We start from the raw sequence: 21,682 nt of genomic DNA on the forward strand, positions 1-21,682 counted from the left end.
ATTTATCTGCTTTTCAATTTTAACTCTCCAGAAATGATTCTCACTATTTTCTTTAGGTTTTATATATCCTCATTGCACATCACAATTTTACCTGAAGATTTCTGAATATTTAAATTTGCAATGTTTATTCACTTTTAAGACTGAAATCTTTTCCCGACATAATTACTGGTAGAATCATAGTGCAAGACAAAATAAGCACTGCTCGATCTAAGACTCTTTTTCTTCACTGATCATCCATTAACACTAAGTTGTAAGGCTGCCTGTCTGTTATCCAGTATTGGATAGATTGCAACTTCCTTCAGATATGTTATCAAATGTTTCTGGTGGAGTTGGGTCTGGAATATGAGCCTTCTGGTTGAGAGGCAGGGACACTATCACTCTGCCACAAGAGCTCCCATTACAAACACTAACGTAATGCACACATTGTAAACTATGGATGAAAAGAAAGACTGAGTTTACAATACATTGTTTTTCTCGAGTCCTGGAGATGTACAGCAGGAAATAGACCCTTCGGTCCAACTCGTCCACGCTGACCAGATATTCCCACCCCAATTCTAGTCTCACCTGCTAGCACCCAGTCCATATTCCTCCAAACCCTTCCTGTTCATATACCTATCCAGATGCCTTGTAAATGTTGCAATTATACAAGCCTCCACCACTTCCTCTGATAGCTCATTCCATACATGCACCACCCTCTGCATGAAAAAGTTGCCCCTTAGATCTGGCTTGCATATCTTTCCCCTCTCACCCTAACCTATGCTCTCTAGTTCTGGACTCTTCTTCTCATTTCTCCCCCCTCCCAAAAAAAGGGAAAGGACCTTTCTTTTTATCCTATTCATGCCCCTCATGATTTTATAAACCTCTATAACATCACCCCTCGGCCTGTGACGCTTCAGGGAAGACAGCTCCAGCTTGTTCGGTCTCTCCCTATAGCTCAAATCCTCCAACCCTGGCAACATTCTTGTAAATCTTTTCTGAACCCTTTCAAGTTTCACAACAGAGATCAAATTGCACGCAATATTCCAAAAGTGGCCTAACCAATGTCCTGTACAGCCTCAACATGACCTCCCAATTCCTGTACTGATTACTCTGACCATATCCACCTGTGACCCTACTTTCAAGGAGCTATGAACCTTTTCCAAGCTCTTTTTGTTCATCAACACTCCCTAGGACCTTACCATTCAGTGTCTATGTCCTGCCCTGATTTGCCTTTTCAAGATGCAGTACTTCACATTTATCTAAATTAAACGCCATCTGCCACTCCTCAGCCCATTGGCCCATCTGATCAAGATCCGGGTACTTAAGAAGACGAGCAGTATCATGGGATTTCTAAATAGAGATGTAGAGTTCATGTAAGGAAATATATTTGAATAGCATAATATAAATCAATGTTTATTAAACAGTGCAGAACCAACTGGCTGGTTCCACAGTTGGGAAATGATACTCAGGAAGTAGGATATCAGGTACAAGAGAGTTTTCGTACGTGTTTTAAATAGGTAAAGAAGGAAAGACTCCAGTTGGACTCAGTGGCGATCATTAAACAGTAGAACACCATGCTTTTATCCAATATTGACATTTTCTTTGTTGTGCTTGGAAACTCCGTGTGCTTCATTTCAAGTCCAACTTTGTTAAGCATCATTGCCCTATCAGAAAACACTTTTTCCGTATTGACTGGGGTCCTCTTACCTGGTAGTTCTTTCCCTAGTTCCAACAGGTTCTCTCAACTTTTTGTTCATTATTTGTTTTACATAACATTGTGTGCAATGCATTGTACACAAATCAGCCAACCAGTCCATTCTCTTGTCTACCAAATTAAGCGTTTTCCCCCTTCTTCCTAATATGCTTATCTGACTTGCCCTTCTTAGCGTCTGTGGTATAATGTTCAGCATTTTCATCATTCTTTTGATGAAATTTCTTTTGAATTGCTTTTGGGTTTTTTGGTGACTGTAGCTTCCACTTATGCTGTTCCCACAAGGATTTTTTTATATACTTGTAATTTAAAAATTATCTCTATTAGATCACCCCTCAAACATTTTCAGAAGCGGCCCACCTTTCAATATTTTCCTGACACACATGCACATTCAATTCAAGTATCATCTTCTATCTCCAACTTCTTTTCACCCTCTCCAGTGTCTGTGTAGCCTTTTTATAGGATTGTCATCTAATCATCTATTCAATCTCAGCTATAGATAAAACCCGGTACTTTGCTTGTTTTATGTGAACTTGCTAATTTAGCGATTAAACCTCCAGTGATTGAATTATGAATTTGTACTGAGATGCCTGTGATCCTCTGCCTCACCTGGACTCTGACTTTTCAAGTAATGTGATCTCTTTTTTTTTGTACCAAAATGTACTGCTTAATTTTGTGTTGAACTTCATATGACTGTTATGTGCCTAGTATATAAGTTTTGTTGTTAATGTCTCTCTCCTCCGTATTGGAGAATGTAGTCAACACACCCCAGTACATCATGCAAACCTGCCTCTCATCTATTGTCTTCATCTATACTTCCCACTGCCTCAGGAAACCAACAGAAACTAACTGAATCAGACCTCTCCCACCCTAGTTATACTCTCTTCCATTCTCTTCTGTCTGGCAGAAGATATACAAATTTGTATACACATTCAAACTGATTCAAGAACAGCTTCTTCCCCGCTGTTATCAGACTTTTGAATGGACCTCTTAAATGTTAATATTGATCTATCTGCACCTTCTTGGCAGCTATAACATTGTATCCTGCACTGTTACCTTGATGTACTTGTATAGTATGACGTGTCTGTACAGCAAGAAAGACGACACTTTTCATACCTCGTGACAATAAATCATATCAAATCCATCTAGACAAGGTACTTGTATCCTCTTGAGGTTAGTTTATTCAGACATTCGCTTTTTCATTCTACATGTTTGTTTTATTAATTTTATCATTTGATACCTTTTTTATCTCTCTTGTAAACATAAAAGCACAATAATTGTTAATATTCTTACTATTTCTTTATTGTTAGCTGTGGTTTTTTCCATGTCCTCACTGATGGCCCTATTCCTATCATGTGTTCCTCAGTAATTTAGTTTTATTGTTCCCCTTTGCCGCCTCAAATGTTGTTTTTAACTTTTTTGTCCTGATATTTCTTCTGTCCAAGTATTTAATGTCTGTCTCTTTGCTCACCCTCAGTTGTTCCATTCTGTACTTTTATCTATAAATTCCCACTGAAGTTTAGTTTGCTCTTTATTTTAATCATCCGGTCTGTTTGCTGCGGTGCTAATTTACTTATGGTGGACCATGACTCCCTCGCTTTCTGGAGTTCTCTATCTGCTGAGATGTTCTTTAGTCCAGGTGTTGGAGATACATTACACACTTTGTGGGGTTCTTGTTCATGACTGTAGGGATCACTGTCAGCCTCAATTACAGGGTTAATTATTACTACCACATGCTGTTTTACCCACTTCACAGTCCTCTGAGTCCTGGTGCATTGACCTGCATTGTTTCCCGGGCAGTCTTTCTCTTTGACCTTTATAGATAGTGAGTACATTGATTGTGTTGGTTGGGCAGGACTTGTGCCTGCGTAATAACCTTCACAGCTGCCCTGTTGCCCAATTCCCTATCAGCCAGGTTTTCCCTTTTGCTAAACCTAATTTTCCACTGGAGTGTCACTGTGCTCTGCTTAGAACTGTCAAGAAATACCCATCTCCCCGCAGCCTTGTCGTCCTCCTTTGTGTTCAGGTTGTTTTTGATGTAAGTTAGAGACTGTAGATATATATGTGTGTGAGAAATGTTCTTGGGTAAATACCACATCAAGTCGGGCAAATATTCATTGGGGAAAAAGTACATTCACAAGAGATTCTAGGTATGTTACATGTCTGATTGCACACTTTTGCAATTAAAATGATCAAAATATCCTAAAATTAACATTTTTTTAATTCAAAGATAAGAGCGCCCTGTTGAGCCTATGAGTGTTGCTTTGTAACATTGGATCTGCATTAAGCAGTTTCCAGCATAGAAAGTTAGTCCTGATTGGTGCTATTGCATGATTCCAACACTGATGCTTGCAGCTGCGTCCTTTCCGATGACACTCTTCTGTGCCTGGCTGGAAGCACGACTTTGCTACATGGTGCTTGTAACTCTGAACAAACATGTTTTTAATGCTTTTAACCAATAACAGGATTTGGGTAACACTGTTCTTTCAAGTCGAATCCTGTTAAGTTGTTCTTCAGATTTTTGGAACATACTTGTTTTTGTTTGAGTGTAAACTTCAGGTATATTTGTATAAGCTGTGATGGATTTTGAAGATCGCATTTTCAAATGTATTCTTTCCCCCTGTGCAGATGCCTCCATACAACCAGCAGGGTGCAGCCAGTTACTGTCAGCAGGGCCAGACACCGTATTACAACCAGCAACAGCCTTCCTACCCTCAACAGCAACGGTTCCCAGTACAGCAAGTACGTTCTATATTAGGCTTTAAAGAAAAACACTTTTTTCCAATGTTCCATATTTCCATTTTTATCAGACATTGCGTTGATTTCATTAATCCATCCCCTGCTGCTACCCTGTGATGTACAGAAGGTGAACTTGAATTTCAACTGGATGTTGCTTTTTCTACAATTCAGATTTTAATTTGCAGCTATTTGGGTTGGCAGTGGTTTAACTCTGTGATCTTCATTGGTTACTCCATCATTATACTCTACTTCTTTTTGCTCATTATGAAATTCATTGAGTTATCCCTGCCATTCCAGCCTGAGTAAGAATCTACCCAAGATGCTTAGTGGAAGAAACAAGTAGCTAAAAATCATGTTGTGGGAAGCTCCAAGATATTATGTTAATCTGTACCTTATTGTAGCTTGTCCCCCATCCCTTACCTCTGACAGATGTAGTTAACTGATTTGTTACAAATCAAACTGGGTGAGTTCTGAACATTAGCAATCAATCCTGATCCTTTGTACAATCCAAGGATGCTTATGATCACTGCTTTCTGTCTGTCTTGTAGCAGGATTTGTCTCAGGAAGCATTTGCCACCCAGACTCCACAGGGGTTGACTTCCAACAAACCCAACCAGGAGGAGCTAACTCTCATGCAGCAGGGGCGTCCGTCCAGCTTGCCGGTGAGTGCCACCTAGTTCCTGCATTACTTCCTTGGATATTCACTTGATGGCAGTTATTTTAATAGATTGGTGCTGGAGTAAGAATTCCAGACATTTTTGAGGGCAGGGGAAATGGCAACACTGCTACAGTAAGGAAGATTGGAAGTTGCTGTTCTTCATCTTGTCAGCTTATTTTTACGTTGCTTTTCAAATAAAAAGTCTGTTGAGGAATGGTGCAGTGTTTGGCATAAGGCTGTTAAATGTGCTGGAGGCGAAGACCATATAGGTTTCAGTTGGAGTGTACTTAGAGGATTGGGATAGTTGATCAGGTAAGATCCAGTTCATGTTTAAAAGTCGTCAATTTTATCATTTTTTAAAAATATTGCCATTACAAATTTTTCTGATTTTTAATTTAGAATGGAGAATGTCTGTAGAAGAAAGTCACTTCATAATTTGTAGTCATGCTGCTAATATTGATGCTGCAGCCCCTTGACTGAATGGAAGACGCAATTACAAGATGATGAATTTGCACTGGCAATTTTCATATTAAATGTGGGCCTACGAAATTTGAACAGCAGAAGTTGATGTTTATCCCTGATAGGATATTCTACTGATCACCTATCACAGTTCAGTAATGGGCACAATCCTCTGGACTGACATAAATGGCCAATTCTGCCATTTTCCTAAAGGTTTGGTTGGTTTTCTGCCACAACTGGCAGCAGTCTGCTGCCAGAACTTCTGCCCCAAGACTTAACTTTTTTTATCCTTTCATGGGATGTGTGTGTTCCTGGCAATTTTGTTTTTATTCAATGTGCAAAATGATTTTTTTTTCTCTGTAGCCATGTGCGGTTCTGTCATTGTGTTGTAACATTTCTTCATGAATAATTGTGTAGTGCTGTTTAAGGAAAATATGATTAGTTGATTGACAGCAATCTGAATTTTTAAAAAATGCCAAAACCACGGTACTTGGAGTTCCTCAAGTACTGTCATGCGAGGTATGACTATTGTGTACAGTTCTGAAGCTAATGGGTTTTATTTAGTTCAGTATTCTTATTTGAGTCTTGGGTTATGATGTTATCAGAGTTCTGTAGGATCAAACATGGTAGATGGGTAAAGTTTTGAAAGGAATGAAAGTCCAGAGAGTTTGTGGTTCAGAGACTTCTATCTTTGAAAGTTGGAGGACAGTTTGGGAAAATATAGGATTTTAAATTCCTATAAAGGGTGAGGAGTGGGAGAATATAAATTTACAGATAATGTTAATCTTGTACAAATAGTTAGACTATCATAGCAATAATAGCGTAATGGGCCAAGTTGCCAACAGGCCAGAGGAGGAGAAATTAAAACAGATATCCAAATTCATTGGCTTAATTTATTTTTTTGATCAACTTGTTCAGAGATGTTATTACCCACCTCTGGAGCAGATGGGACCTGAACCCAGGCCTTCTGGTCCAGGGAGGGGAGACGGCCACTGTGTTAAAGAGGGCCCCAAAATGGGCTTAAAATGTGGGTTTTATGGCGCACCTTTAAAGGAGAGGAGATGGGGAGAGACACTGAGACAGCTTGGGGGGGTTGGGGGCTTCCAGAACTTAAAGCCAAGGCTAAAAGCATGCCAACTAATAGACTAAAGGACCGTGAAGTAGGTCACTGGAGGAGGTTAATAGCGAAGAGGTGCAAAGTCATAGAGAAGAATTTTAATATGAGCATAAAATATTTAAAATCAAAGTATTGTGATCTAGGAGTCAGTATGTGTCCAATGGATGAATGAACTTTGTATGAATTAGGATATGGGAAACAGAATCTTGGATGAGATCAAATTTGAGGAGAATATGAGATGGGAATCAGTCTGAAAATTATTGAAATGTTTAGTTTGAAGATGACGTGAGCCTAGATGAGGATTTCTGTTGCAGCTAAGCTGAGATGAGCTAGAGAAGTTGACCAGTGTAATGGACGTGGAAGTTGTTAAAGAGACTTCACCCTATTGGCCGTCTGCCATCTCTAAATGTTTTGCATTTATTCAAGTACACTTGAAGGTAGTCAGGCAAAATGAAGGAAAATGACAGCTGGTATTCTGTCAAAACTGTCATGAGTAACAATGTGATAATGACGTAATAAGCTGTGTTTTTAAAAATCTTAACTTGAGGGATAAATATTGACCAGAACTATTCCCAAGTAGTTCTCGTGATGGATAATCTATGTGGTTGGTAGCACAGATTGTGGTTAAAAAGGAGACTGCAGTTGCAGAGTGGTCCAGTTCCGCTTTGGAAAGCGGCTAGGCAGAGTCATGGAGTACGTGGGCGGCACGGTGGCACAGTGGTTAGCACTGCTGCGGCACAGCGCCAGAGACCCAGGTTCAATTCCCGTCTCAGGAGACTGACTGTGTGGAGTTTGCACATTCTCCCCGTGTCTGTGTGGATTTCCTCCGGGTGCTCCGGATTCCTCCCACAGTCCAAAAATGTGCAGGTTAGGTGAATTGGCCATACTAAATTGCCCATAGTGTTAGGTGAAGGGGTAAATGTAGGGGAATGGGTCTGGGTGGGTGCGCTTCGGCAGGTCGGTGTGGACTTGTTGGGCTGAAGGGCCTGTTTCCACACTAAGTAAGTAATCTAATGAGCAAGGCATAAGCAAAATGGTTGATTCTTGACTGTCTTGCAAGTTCCAGAAGACATTGTCGTATCAAACAGCTGCAAAAAGTTCAATGATACCGGACAGCAGTTTTACATTAGATTCTGATTCCGAAAGACGCATCCTGCAAACTCCTTGCTAACTCTCAGTCTGTGGCAAAATTGAAATTGCCATCTCTGATTAGTCAAGCAGTAATTTGATACAGGCAAGGTTTAATGAGATTGCCTGTTATGCAGTGTTGCTGACTCTTCTATCATTCATTCCTATGTATTTCCTGTTCGGTTGGTAGGGCTTTGGTACCATTTGAGACTTTAGTGTGTCCATTGAAAAGAGTGGCTGTGTTGCACCACAATTAATCCAATTGGCTGAGTATTGAAAGACATGGCTGCCATATTGGGCTTGTGGCAGATGGTCAGCAATAATTGCAGAGGGCGATAGTGCAGACAAGCAATAATTACTGACCTTGCCATGAATACCTAAATCCAGCAAATGAATACATTTATTTGGAAACTGATGTGCTTTTGGATGATGGTAGATGAGGAAGGGATGTATATGCCAAAATAAGAGGAATTAATCCTCAAGTGAGCTCTAATATAAAAATGAGGAAGATGATTCATTGCAGGAGGTTCTCAGTATGACTAGATGGGAAGGAATAGACCCAGGAGGTGCCCTATCCAGTTGACCATTGGAAGACTGGAAATGGAGGTGTGAAAAACTGTCAAAGTTGGAGGTACAGAAGGGTTTGGGTGAAGTATGTGTGCAGTAAAATATGATCAGAAGGAAATTTAATTTTATTTAAATTAATAGGCAAGGAGGCATTGCTGAAGAGACTGTTTGCAGAAGTTTGCTTTCCCCATGGCTGTAGCCATGAAAACACTGCTCTGCAGAAGGTGTGAGTCCCTCCTGTTGAGTGAGGAGAACTAGCACTATGTTTTGCTCTCTCAACCCTCTGCTACTTCCCATCATGCTGCCTCTGTAAGAGGGTTTTACATCTGTCTTTGTTGCATTTCCTTCTCTGGGGCCCAAATACTTTTCTTAATGCATTAGAATATAGTAAGATGGTTGTCCTGTTTTGTGACTAAACTAAAGGTTTACTGTTGAAAGTTGGTCAATAAAGTGGCTTTCTGCTGACTTTTTGAACCCTGTAATTTAGAGATCAGGATCCAGTGATATTCCACTGTTCCTTATTGCTGTCGAGCAATTTGTCTCTAGTTTGTTTTTGAAGGTATTTGCTCCATAATTACAATTGATTTTGCAACTGTTAATGTAAAACAACTTGCTAAAATTATATGATATTGCCTCACTAATGCTTACTCCTCAACCTGCAGACATAATCTGCACCTTCTATGTCCCAAATTCTGCTTTTTGCCTAGGGATTGGGATAATGAGTTGGCAGCACTGCCATGTTTTATTCAAATTTAAATTACTCTGCAGATGTTTCCAAATCCTCTATTTAAATAATTCAGTGAATGTGTAATTTTTGTGTTCACCTGTGAACATGGTGTCGGTGGCTGGAGCAGCATTTATTGCCTTTCCCGAGTTGCTGCCTTGAACCACTCCAATCCATGTATTATATGCCATTAGAGGGAGAAATTTAGGGTTTTGACTTAGCAATAGTGAAGAAAAGGTGATATTTTCAAGTCAGGGTAGTGAGTGGTTTGGAGGGAATCTTGTAGGTGGTGGTGTTCCCATGTGCTGCCCTTGTCCTTCTAGATGGAAATGGCTGTGGGTTTGGAAGGTGCTGTCTGAAGATCTTTGAATTTCTGCGGTTCATCTTGTTGATGGTATGCACTTGCTGTTGAACATTGGTGAAGAGAGTGGATGTCATCGAGATGTACAGCATGGAAACAGACCCTTCAGTCCAAATCATCCATGCCTAAATTAATCGAGTCCCATTTGCCATCATTTGGCCCATATGCCTCTAAACCTTTTCTATTCATATACCCATCCAGATGCCTTTTAAATGTTGCAGTTGTACCACTCTCCTCCACTTCCTCTGACAGTTCAATCTGTACGTGCACCACCCTTTGCATGAAAAAGTTGCCCCATAGGTTCCTTTTAAGTCTTTCCCTTCTCACCTTAAACCTATGCCCTCTAGTTTTGGACTCCCCTATCCTAGGCAAAAGATCCTGACTATTTACTCCATCTGTGTGTCTCATGATTTTATAAACTTCTAACAGGTCACCCCTCAGCCTCTTAATGCTCCACAGAAAATAGCCCCAGCCTTTTCAGCCTCTCCCTATTGTTTAAATCCTCCATTTCTGGCAACATCCTTGTAAATCTTTTCTGAGTCATAAATATGAGAGAGAAAATATTTGGAACTGTTAAAACATTCAAAGTTTTGAAGTTACTGCAAGGTAACGTCTGTAAATGACGGGACCCACGTGATGTTCCATTAACAAACCTGAACAACTGACTGACTGTAGCAGGAATGGATGTGGAGGCGGTGAAGTGATGTGCTTTGGTCTGGATGGTGCCTGCATTGAGTATTGTTGGAGTATTGTTGGAGCTGCATTCATCCAGACTTTAGGAGTCAGAAGGTGAGTTACTCCCTGCATTATTCTTAGTATCTGACCTGCTCTTGTAGCTACTGTACTTATATCACCGGGTTAACTGAAATTTACACATGGGGCATTCCCAGCTCTTGCAGCATCAGTACTTATTTGGTTTGTCCAGTTCACTGGATGTGCGCACGCACACATTGATAGTGGGGAGTCAGTTATGGTAACACCATTGAATGTCAAAAGACAAAAATGGTTAGATTGACTGTCGCTGGGGATGGTCGTTGTCTGCTATTTGTTTGGTATAAATGTTACTTGCCTGGACCAAGCCTGGATCTTGTCCAGGTCTTGTTGCATTACTGGACATGGCATATTTTTAAAACCTACCACATAATTACAAAGATTTTTTCCGGTGTTGTGGCCTAAGCTTTCCACTGAAAATGATGATACTGCTTGTAAGTTGTTGCTACAATCCAGCCAGTTTCCCTGGTGCACCAGTACAAAGGGGAGGGGAATTTAAAGTTTGTGTTTGCCCTGTTTTGAAGGGGAATTCACTCACTCGAAGCTCTTGAGATTCCTGTTACTGTCTTTGCTGAACTAGAACTCTTGATATTTTAGAGTTTTATTCGGTCTTACCAACCTGACCCATTTTAGAATTTAATTACTTTTGTTGGAAAAGCTGAACTATTTGTTTTTTTTGTCCTTTTGTCTCAGTAACGTTGTTGAATTTGCAAGTGAAGAAAGATGTCTAGTTGTGGGAAAGATGGTTTTGTATGTTTGTTGAGGTGAAAACTATTTGACTAGTGATTAGCAGGTACAATTCTACTTAGCTTTTGAAAACAGTAGGTGTGAGATAACTATGGCTGAGTGCTTAAACGTTTAAGGTGTTGGAGTTATAACTTTTCCTTTGTTACTGTAGGGTCCTCATATGGAAATAGTTAACTTTTAGGTTTATTTTAAGAGTTTGCCTTGTTCTTTGCCATTCTTCAGTGGCTTCGGTATAGGTAAATGTGATATTGGTGGTACTGTTTAATTTTCTATATGATGTGTTGTGCACATCGTGGTTTGTTCGAATATTTCTTGTCTCAGGGCAGTGAGTGCTGCTTTGTTTTGGCAGATACCTGAATAAACGTTCCACAACCTGAGGCTGATTTTACAGGGAATTCCTCACTTATGGGAAGATTTCAATGGATATAGTCTCTGGCTAGACAGGACAAGCTAATCAAATTTGTAGTCTGCTTATTTATACATTGTATGGTTTAATAGTGCTCTATACATTCTGAGCTGGGTGCTTGCTTGTAAATTGTGCATTGATACTCAGTGGGGGCCTGCTTCCTGTTACTATTCTAGTGACTTGGTTCAGGGCCTTGCTTCCTGTTTTGATTTGGTTATGCTGTGTCAGGGCTTGAGCATCCTGTTTATGTGTTATGCCTTGATGGGGCCCTGGTGTCCTGTTGTTTTGAGCTTTATTTATTTTCCCAGTTATACTGTTTAGAAAAAGTTTCAGTATATTATCTGTAGTGCAAGTTATTTTTCTGCTTCGATTCAAAAGCCACTTCTGTCAGAATATTGTGTTTTCCAATTGTAGAACTTAACTTGTCAACAGCTCTTTTATTATTTTTAAAAAATATATGAACAACACATGCGCGAGTGTACAATTAATGCTGCGAACCACTGATTTGTTGGACTGTTACTGTCCATAACGTTCCTTGTACCAATAATTTAAAATATCATCAATTCAAACCCAGCAATTGATTGAGGCATCAAACCCTTGTTCAGGATTTTGGCGATTAGTTGCAGAGGTCCTTTCAAGTTTTGGGATAAATGATTATTTTTATGATTTGACCTGCAAAAGAGTGAATGTTCTGTTGATTTTGGATAGGGTAGAAGGAAGCCAACTTTAGCCACTTAACATTGGAATACAGTTATCAGTTTCTAAATGGTGACCAAAAAGTGTGTTCTTCACCCATTTTCGTTTCTCTTGGTCTCTTGTCCTGACAAGACTCCACAGACCAGAGGCATTCCTTATTCTTTCTGTATTGGCTAGCTCTTTACCTGTAAAGGGTGGACATGGACTCATAGGGTCATACAGCACGACCCTTCGGTCCAATTCATCCACGCTGACAGGATATCCTGAACTGATCGCGTCCCATTTGCCATCATTTTGCTCAATCCCTTTAACCCTTCCTATTCATGTGCCCTTACAAATATCTTTGAAACATTATAATCATACCTGCCTCCACTATCATCTCTGGTAGCTTGTTCCCTATATGCATCACCATCTGCATGAAAACATTGCCCCTCAGGTCCCTTTTAAATCTTTTGCCTTATCAGCTTAAACCTGTGACCAGTAATTTTGGACTCCCCTTTCCAGGGAAAAAGAGTTCATAGCTCCTTGAAAGTGGAGTCGCAGATAGATGGGATAATGAAGGAGGTGTTTGGTATGCTTTCCTTTATTGGTCAGAGTATTGAGTATAGGAGTTGGGAGGTCATGTTGCAGCTGTACAGGACATTGTTTAGGCCACTGTTGGAATATTGCGTGCAATTCTGGTCTCCTTCCTATTGGAAGGATGTTGTGAAACTTGTAAATCTTTTCTGAACCCTTTTCAAGGATGTTGTCAGGGTTAGAGGATTTGAGCTCTGGGGAGAGGTTGAATCGACTGGAGCTGTTTTCCCTGGGGCCTCAGAGACTGAGGGGCGACCTTTATAGAGATTTATAAAATCATGAGGGGCATGTATAGAAGAATTAGACAGTCTCTTCCCTGGGATGGGAGTGCTCCAGAGCTAGAGGGCATAGGTTTAGGGTAAGAGGGGAAAGATATAAAAAAGACCTAAGGGGCAACTTTTTCCCATGCAGAGGGTGGGACATGTATGGAATGAGCTGCCAGAGGAAGTGGTGAAGACTGGTACAATTGCAACGTTTAAGAGGCATTTGGATGGTTATTAGATTAGATTACTTAGTGTGGAAACAGGCCCTTCAGCCCAACAAGTCCACACCGACCCGCCGAAGCGCAACCCACCCATTACCTTACATTTACCCCATTACCTAACACTACGGGCAATTTAGCGTGGCCAATTCACCTAACTTGCACATCTTTGGAGTGTGGGAGGAAACCGGAGCACCCGGAGGAAACCCACGCAGACACTGGGAGAATGTGCAAACTCCACACAGTCAGTCGCCTGAGTCGGGAATTGAACCCGGGTCTCGGGCGCTGTGAGGCAGCAGTGCTAACCACTGTGCCACCGTGCCGCCCACTACGATGAATGATGAATAGGAAGGGTTTGGAGGGATATGGGCTGGGTGCTGGGCCTAGATAGGGTTGGGATATCTGGTTTGCATGGATGAGTCTGTTTTTGTGCTGCACATCTCTGACTCTGTGTTCCTTAGTCATACAAGTCATACGGCATGGCAACAGACACTTTGGTCCAACCAGTCCATGTCAACCGTAATCCGAAACTAATCTAGTCACACCTGCCTGTTCCTGGCCTTTATCCCTCCAAGCCTTTCCAATTCATGTACTTATCCAAGTGACTTTTAAATGTAATTGTGCCTATATCCACCACTTCCTCAGGAAGTTAATGTGAACGACTTTGTCTTTATTTAAAATCTCCTCTCACCTTTAAAAATGTGTCCCCTAATCTTGAAATTCCCCATTCTCGGGAAAAGATACTTATCATTAACTTATCTATACCCCGCATGATTTTTTGTTAAGCCTCTATAAGCTCACCTGTCAACCTCCTATGTTCCAGTGAAAATAATCCCTGCCTATCCATCCTTCCTTTGTAACTCAAACCTTCCATACCTGACAACATCCTGGTAAATCTCTTCTGAACCTTCTCCAACTTGATAATATCCTTTCTGTAACTGAGTGACTGACTAGAATTGGGCACAGTATTCCAGTAGAGGCCTCACCAATGTCCTGTACAACCTCAACATGATGTCCCAACTTCTATATTCAAATGACTGAGTAATGAAAGCAAACCTGCTAAATGCCTTTTTAACCACACGGTGTGTGATGCAAACTTCAAAGAATTATGTACCTGAACCCCTCAGTTCCTCTATTCTACAACACTACTTAAAGCCCTATCATTAATTGTATAAGTCTCAGCATGATTTTATAAACCTCTATAAGGATCACCTTCAGCCTTTGCCTATTCAGCATCTCCCTATAGTTCAAACCTTTCAATCCTGGCATCATCCTTGTAAATCTTTTCTGAACCCTTTCAAGGTTAACAACACCTTTCCTATTGCAGGGAGACCAGAATTGAATGCAGCATTCTAAAAGTGGCCCTACCTGTACAACTGCAGCATGAAGTTCCAACTCTCCTATACTCAGTGCACTGACCAGTGAGGCAAGAGTGCCAAACGTCTTCACCCCCCTGTCTACCCACAACTCACCTTCAAGAAACCATCCACCTGCAACCTTAGGTCTCTGTTTGGCAACACTTCCCTTGTTTTGGTTTCAGCCAGCTACGTGATATGGGCTGTCTTTTGAAATCAAGAAATCCTGACCTTTTTTGCTTCCCTCCATCGTACTGCCCTCACTTTCTATAACTCAAGCTTCAAGGATTGGACTTGCTGATCTTTGGCGAGGTACTATAGCAAGTGATTCATTCATCCATTGAGCTGTGGAAACGTGGTCAAATTTGATCTTGCTTATGAATAGTGATTTTTCCAAATTTATGCTTCTAGTTCATGTGTGATGAAAATGTTAGTTTGTTGTCTGAAGCCTAACCCCTTCAACAGAGAGGGAGGATCTTTCCCTGTACTTGCTGAAGTCGTTAGATTTTTCAATGAATTGCATCCGTGCCAACGATTCAAGTTGATTACAGATTTCCTGGTGTATAGAATTAACCATGTAGGTATATATTTTGAAGATGAAATCTTGGGATAGTTTCACTCTTGTATTTAGATAGCTGTCTGTGATTAAAAAGTTCTGTTATTTCTGGATTTCTGTGATTAAACTGTTGAAACTGAAAATAAAGGATCGAAGCTTCAACTATTTCCATTGTATAAAAATGACCTTTTACTCTGTCGTTTAAACTTGGATGTAGGTCATGGGAATTGATAAAAATACTAATATTGAAAAGCTGATAATTCCATTTTGGAGGGAAATCTGTTCAGATGCAACAGTCAGGGGATGCTGAAAATACGGGCTAGTGTGTGTGAGGGGTTTTAAAGAAGGATTCCCACATTGTGGGATCAAGATTGCCACACAGTCTTGGAGTGATTAGTGGTGAGGAAGGAAGTAGGTGTTAAAGGATGTTTTTGGGCTTCCTGCAGCGTTAATGATCTCTTTCTACAGTAATTGACTCTGCTGCTGACCTCTGACCTCCTGTGAACAGCGAGGCTTGTGCCACTGTTGACTGGTGCAGTAAGTACTGTTGCCATGGCAATTTGCTGAGCCAATTTGATGTGTCAGCTTTGAAAATGCATTGTTTTCATTGAGTAAGAGCATTGCCATGACTGCAAGTTTTGGACTGTGTCCATCAATGGCAATTAAATGTGTAAATTTGTACTGATATTTTACTGGTCATTTTTAGGAAAATCCAAACTATGGATTGAATGTTTGTGTGAGGAGTTCACCCTTAATACAGGCTGGTTGGATAATCATTTGTCCGGATGGTTGAAAGGGAATTCAATTCTAACATCCGTTTCAGCTGAGTAAATTTATTGGCAATTTTAAAACACATTCACTATAGTGGAATCAACTTTTTTCAAGTAGTGTGGATGTTGATGTGTTTTTATTGCAAAGTCTCTGTTATCTCCTATAGTATTTTTAATCTGCTTTAAAATTGTTAAATTTCATTCTGAGAAGTTCTACAGGGTTCTTTTACTGAAGTGGGGCCTTCTGATTTCATTTAGCTCTGACCGAAGGTGGTGTCTGCTCTAGTCAGCTGCTGCTCAGAATACATGCACAGTTGCTGTGGAGAATAGATTTCTGCTTTTTAAATTTAATTGTAAATGCTTGTGGCAGGTGTAACCAAGAGTTAAGGTCAGATGGTAATTGGTTTTGAAAAAAAACTGTCTTTTTCCAGGATTACTGTTCCTCTGAAGTGTTGGTACTTGTTCTCTATTGATATGGATGGTAGAGAATTCCATTTTTATGAAATATTTCTAATGCTCATTTAGATCTGTGGAGTCTCCAACCCATCTAAAGCAGTTATTTAAGCTGAGTGATAGGCTGACTTTTACATTCTTGTAAATGGCTGCTGTCCAACCACTGCCAGCAAAGTACAATGATGCATTCCTCCTTGCAATTGGTTAGTAGCATTAATAGACTGTGAATTTGAGAAAAACTTTAAGTAAAAATGGTTCTGACCTGGAAAATAGTTGTTGTAATGAGTATGCAGTATGTGAACAAATTATTGACCATTCACATCCACCAACTGGTGGTTTTAAAGAAGATTTGTTTGAGAAATTGGTAATGGAGAGCTTGATTTCCATTAAGCTACTCCATAACTACTACTAGTGTTTTTGTGAATTTATATCGGAGAGATTAATCAGTTGTGAATTACAAACCTTATCTTCACATTGTTTTGTTATGATCTAATCTTGTTGCCTTATGGAGAGGCAGAAAGAAATAGGAAATTTATGTTCTTAAATTATGTAAGGTGGTGATTACCAGTAAAAATTGTTCTGCCTTGTATTTTGAGACTTGTAAAGACACATTGTATTTAACTTACCTCTGTTAGGTAATGTGAATTCAATTAAATGATGCCTACAGTTTAAGTTTGAGACACTATGGAACTTGTTTCGATCCTTGACTTTCCTTTATCTGCGCATTAGCTACATGATGAGCCATTTTGTCTGCACATTTGATCTTGGTGTCACTATGCGGTCTTGTTGAAACTTCCAGACACGTTGGGCCCATGCTTGACTTTCAACTGATTTCGCAGTCTGCGTCTGTTATTTTGCCATGCCAGTTTCCTCTGTTAAAACCTCTTAGAATATAAAAACAGAAGGTACATCGTTTGGCCCTTGGACCCTGTTCTGCTATTAATATCAGTTTTCGTTGATGTGGACTTAACTCCATTTACTCATTGTTGCTCCCTTTCCCTTAAAAATGTTGCACAATAACAATTTTTATCAATCAGTCTTGAAAATTTGGTTCCACTGTGATTTGAGGAAGTGTGTTTTAGATTTAGCACCTTGATTAAATCACTCCTCAACCATTTATAAACCGTAAAGAATACAGGCCAACTTTGATGCATCTATGCTGTATCTACTCCAAGTCCAGTATAGACTTCCTGAGGTTGGCGTGCCCATTACTTAAGATCTATGTAAAACTGAGTTATCATTTGCTCTATAAATGTCAAAATTCCAGTAATCATTTTGAGTACTGTTTAAATTTGTCAGTGATCATTTCTATGTCACCAATTAAATCAATTTGCTGCTTCGTGAGTCTTTTGCAAGAAGAGACGCCACACCTGAACTGCATTTGCCATATTTTAGCTGCCACATTTAGCCTGTTTGTCCTTCAGTGACTTTTTGCCTAATATTCCACAACTTAGGTAATTTCTCAACTTGGTGTTACCTTCAGACTTGGATATACTATTCCTTCATGTGAGTCTAGTGAAAATCCAAGGAGCTAGTAGAGATCTTTATGGTTGAGCTTTCCCTCTTCCTCTCTCCAAATAATGAAGTCGCATTTGCAAGATTCCAATCCAGCAGCACAATACCTGAAACAGAATTTTGCAAAAATTGTGTCCAGCATATGTAATTTCCTTAGCAATTTTGACTCCTTAGGTTGGTTGCATGTATGGATTGCCTGCCTTATTTTCTCAGTTACTATTTTTAAATAAAGGCTTGCAGAAAGTTCCTCCACTGGCTTTATTTTTAGATTATCAATATTCCACTGCCTCCCCACAATGTAATGTCACTGGACTATAACCTAGAGACCCATGCTAAGGCTCTGGGGCCAAGAGTTTGAATCCCACCAAGGCAGATGCTGAAATTTACAGCAAAACTTTGGAATGCCTAATGGTGACCATGTCATCATGTAGGTTGTTTAAATCCATTCTTATTCCCCAATGTTCTTTGAAGAAGGTAATCTGTTGTCCTTTCCTTACATGAGATGGAAATGTGTTGCTGGAAAAGCGCAGCAGGTCAGGCATCATCTAGGGAACAGGAGAATCGACGTTTCGGGCATTAGCCCTTCTTCAGGGCTAATGCCCGAAACGTCGATTCTCCTGTTCCCTAGATGCTGCCTGACCTGCTGCGCTTTTCCAGCAACACATTTCCATCTCTGATCTCCAGCATCTGCAGTCCTCCTTTCCTTACATGGCCTACATGAAACTTGAGACCCACAGCAATATGGTTGACTCTAATTGTCCTCTGAAATGGCCCCTGTAAGCCACTCATTTCAAGGGGCAGATCAGTGTGCCATAAGTGGTGGCCACATTCGATGACAAATAGTAAAGAAATATTTCCTTGTGCTGCTGGTAATTTGGCCCCTTTCTCTGTTGTGAAAATTGATACTAATCAGTAATTTGCCAAATATGCCATGTTCTTATCAGTTGTCATCTCTTTCATAGATGGAAACTGGCTGATCTTTGTCCAGCATTACAAGGGATATCCCTGCAGCTTTTGTTTAGATGTTCAACCATTAAATCGTTTGAAGTTGCATGGATTGCTTTGCTTTCCACATTAAACTTGATTTGATATGCTGGTTAATACATAATGCATTCAAACACGGTTTTCTGAAACTTCAGAAATCCACGTTGTTGGGGTACTTTGGATAATGTGCCATTTAATTCAGAAATATTGCCTTTGCCACTTGCTCTACTGGCTTTGGCATGATTAAATTTGAATTTACAGAATCCTTTGACAATGTATAGGTTTAAATTAGTAAGTAGTGTTGTTCTGATGAACATAGGTAATAAATCACTTAACATTTCAAATAACTTCTAATTGTTTTAATTTTCAGTAATCGCTCCTGGGAGCAATTGGTTTCTGACTGCGGCTGAAGCCTTTGTGTATAGTCAATGTACTGCTGTCTTGGAAGGACCGTTAATATCAAGTGGAATCTACATGTTGACAAACTTTAGCTAGTGTGTAGTGACACTCGTGATTGTTTTATGTTAATATCACATACTACAGAAGCCTAAGAGAATGCCTGATCAAGTGGCTGTCATTAATAGTGGAAGTTGAAGGCTTTAACTTTATTAAAACTGCACACCCACTTTTTTTTTTGAAAGAGTTGCTATTCTTGCTTTGATTGCAGCGGTCTCATAACTCATCATGTCTAATGTTGGAGTATAGGTGGCTGCTTTTTACTGGTGAGATGACAGGACACCAATGTCCTGGCTCATTGTGCATGCAGGTGTGATTTCCAATAGAGATAGTGAACAATGATCAGAGATCCTGGTTTCTCCTTACTTAGGAGCACAAAACTGACTATACTGCCCTTGCCACGTATCACTCTGAAGGCATGTTTTTCAATCAGTTTAGACCATATAAAATGTTTTCAATGCATGAAGGTGCTTGTGTGGATTGTTGCTTTTACTTTAACAAAAGGAAATTGTTTGTAGTGATAGTTTAGAGAGTACCTCTGTCTTCTCTCTTCAGGAGAGAAGTGAAACATCCTTGCCTATCTTTCCTGTTAGGTGCATTCTCACATGTGAAATTATTTTTGTATTTATTCCAATGTATTTCTACTTTATAAATTGAGTAATTCAGAACTACAGAATATTCCATGTGTCAATGAGATTAATACAAGATTAATTCAACTTCTGTTTTGCAATTCTATTCCTCTCGAAATATAGCTAACGTTAGAAATAAACAGAGCATTAACCTTGATTTGTACCATCTAGCAAGACGTCAAAATACACTCTTAGCATCAAGTAAGCCATCAAAATGTTAACCTCTGAGGTAGTACTTTCTGTGATAGCTCCTCAAACTACTTGCCTTAATCTAATGGGGCTTGTTAAAATATTAAAAATATTTGAGAAACAAAGATCATGTGCCATTAATATAAAATTCTAAATGTCTTCCTGTTTCATAAAATGAAAAATGATATGAATGATGATGCCTAGCCACACAAGGGAATTTTAAGACAGGAAAGCAAAAATTTGGTCAAAGGAAGAAAATGAGGTTGGGGAACAGTGAAATTTGAGGAGAACGTTTCAGAGCTCAAAGGGAGATTTTAGAGCTTATGAAGTCTTCAGCAACTGAAAGCATGCCAGTTTTCTGGTGCATTTAAATTCAGTTGCTTGAGAAGTTGAAATTGGAGGAATACTGAAAACACAGATTAGCAGGTTAGAGGAGAAACTTGGGGAGGGGTTGAGCCATGGAACCATTTTGAAAACTTAAGGAATTTAAGTGAAAATTTAAAGAATTTTCCTAATTAATAATATGTAGGTCAGCAAGCACGACTGAATGAACGGGACTGTCAGAGTTAGGATATGAGCAGCAGAGTTTTAGATGACATGCTTATATGGTAGAATGTGAAGGTTGACCGTAAATACACGAAACAAGAGGCAAGTATGAGGATTTCAGCAGCTGATGACTTGAGGTAGGGTGGAGGCTGGTGATTTTATGGAGATGGAAATGGACAATCTTAATGACAGTAGATGAGGTTGGAAGCTCAGCTTGGTCAAATGTGTCATTAAGGTTGTGAACAACTGAGTTCAGCTTCAGGCGGTTATCGGGGGAGAGATGCACTTGGTGGCTAAGGGGTGGTGATGACCAAAGGCACTGGCTGTGGCTTCCCCTTATTCTCTGGGAAGAATTTCCACTTGTTAGCGCATGTTGGACAAACGGTCTAACAATTCCGACAGTGGAAGAGGTGAGACAGTGTTGGTTCTACGGCTGGAACCCTCTATGGAGCAGGAAGGTATAATTGAATAGAAAAACCAAAATGAGAGGGGTTCCATTTCAATGTTGACTTTTTTCTAACCTGTTTTTTTTTCTTTTCCAAATACAGGAAATCTGAATATCCTCATTTGTGAATAGAGATCATGTTGAGGGTCTGCAGATTGTAGCGGTTAAGCCTAAGTAACCAGTTGTTATCCTGATCAGTACTTGCCGCGAATTTTCATATTGTCTCTGTGCATACGAGTGTACATTTATCTGTTTGACCATACATGGCTTTTAATAGTGGGAACTTCTGAGCCTTAATAGGTTTAAAATCAGGCTTGAAAAGCAGAAGTAGTCTATTTTATTACCTACTGCTGAGTATAGAATTTTAAGTCTGGTACAGATGAGTGAGAAAGAAGAATATATTGCAGGATGAAGAAGTCTCTGGATGATTAAATTTTAATTGGCCGGTTGTTGGGTAAGTTGGGCTGCGTTTGAGACTGAGCGGGTTAATGAAGCTAAAAGTGGTGGCCACTTTGGATTATTAAAGAAGCCATTGACACTTTTTTGTTTTGGAAATTCTGTTTGTGGAAGAATGTGGAAATAGACTGAGATTTGCTGTTCTTAAAATTTATGCATCAAGTTTGATTTTTATGGCATTGCCATGTAGCTTTTGAGGAGTGATCCT

The 21,682-nt window shown here is 39.8% G+C and overlaps 1 protein-coding gene across 4 annotated transcripts in view; it reads left to right on the plus strand.

Annotated features, from left to right (window-relative positions):
* The window catches only part of arid1ab (AT rich interactive domain 1Ab (SWI-like)), a 126,532-nt gene that overhangs the window by 38,862 nt on the left and 65,988 nt on the right, over positions 1-21,682 (plus strand). For 3 of the 4 annotated variants that reach the window (XM_043717472.1, XM_043717474.1, XM_043717476.1), the window contains exons 3-4: positions 4,319-4,432; positions 4,978-5,091. In XM_043717472.1, the coding sequence (XP_043573407.1) occupies positions 4,319-4,432; positions 4,978-5,091 (228 nt within the window). The remainder of the gene's footprint in view (positions 1-4,318; positions 4,433-4,977; positions 5,092-21,682) is intronic. The other variant, XM_043717475.1, reaches the window with a different exon arrangement.

Source organism: Chiloscyllium plagiosum, chromosome 27 (assembly GCF_004010195.1).
Source record: "Chiloscyllium plagiosum isolate BGI_BamShark_2017 chromosome 27, ASM401019v2, whole genome shotgun sequence".
Classification (NCBI taxonomy): Eukaryota; Metazoa; Chordata; class Chondrichthyes; order Orectolobiformes; family Hemiscylliidae; genus Chiloscyllium; species Chiloscyllium plagiosum.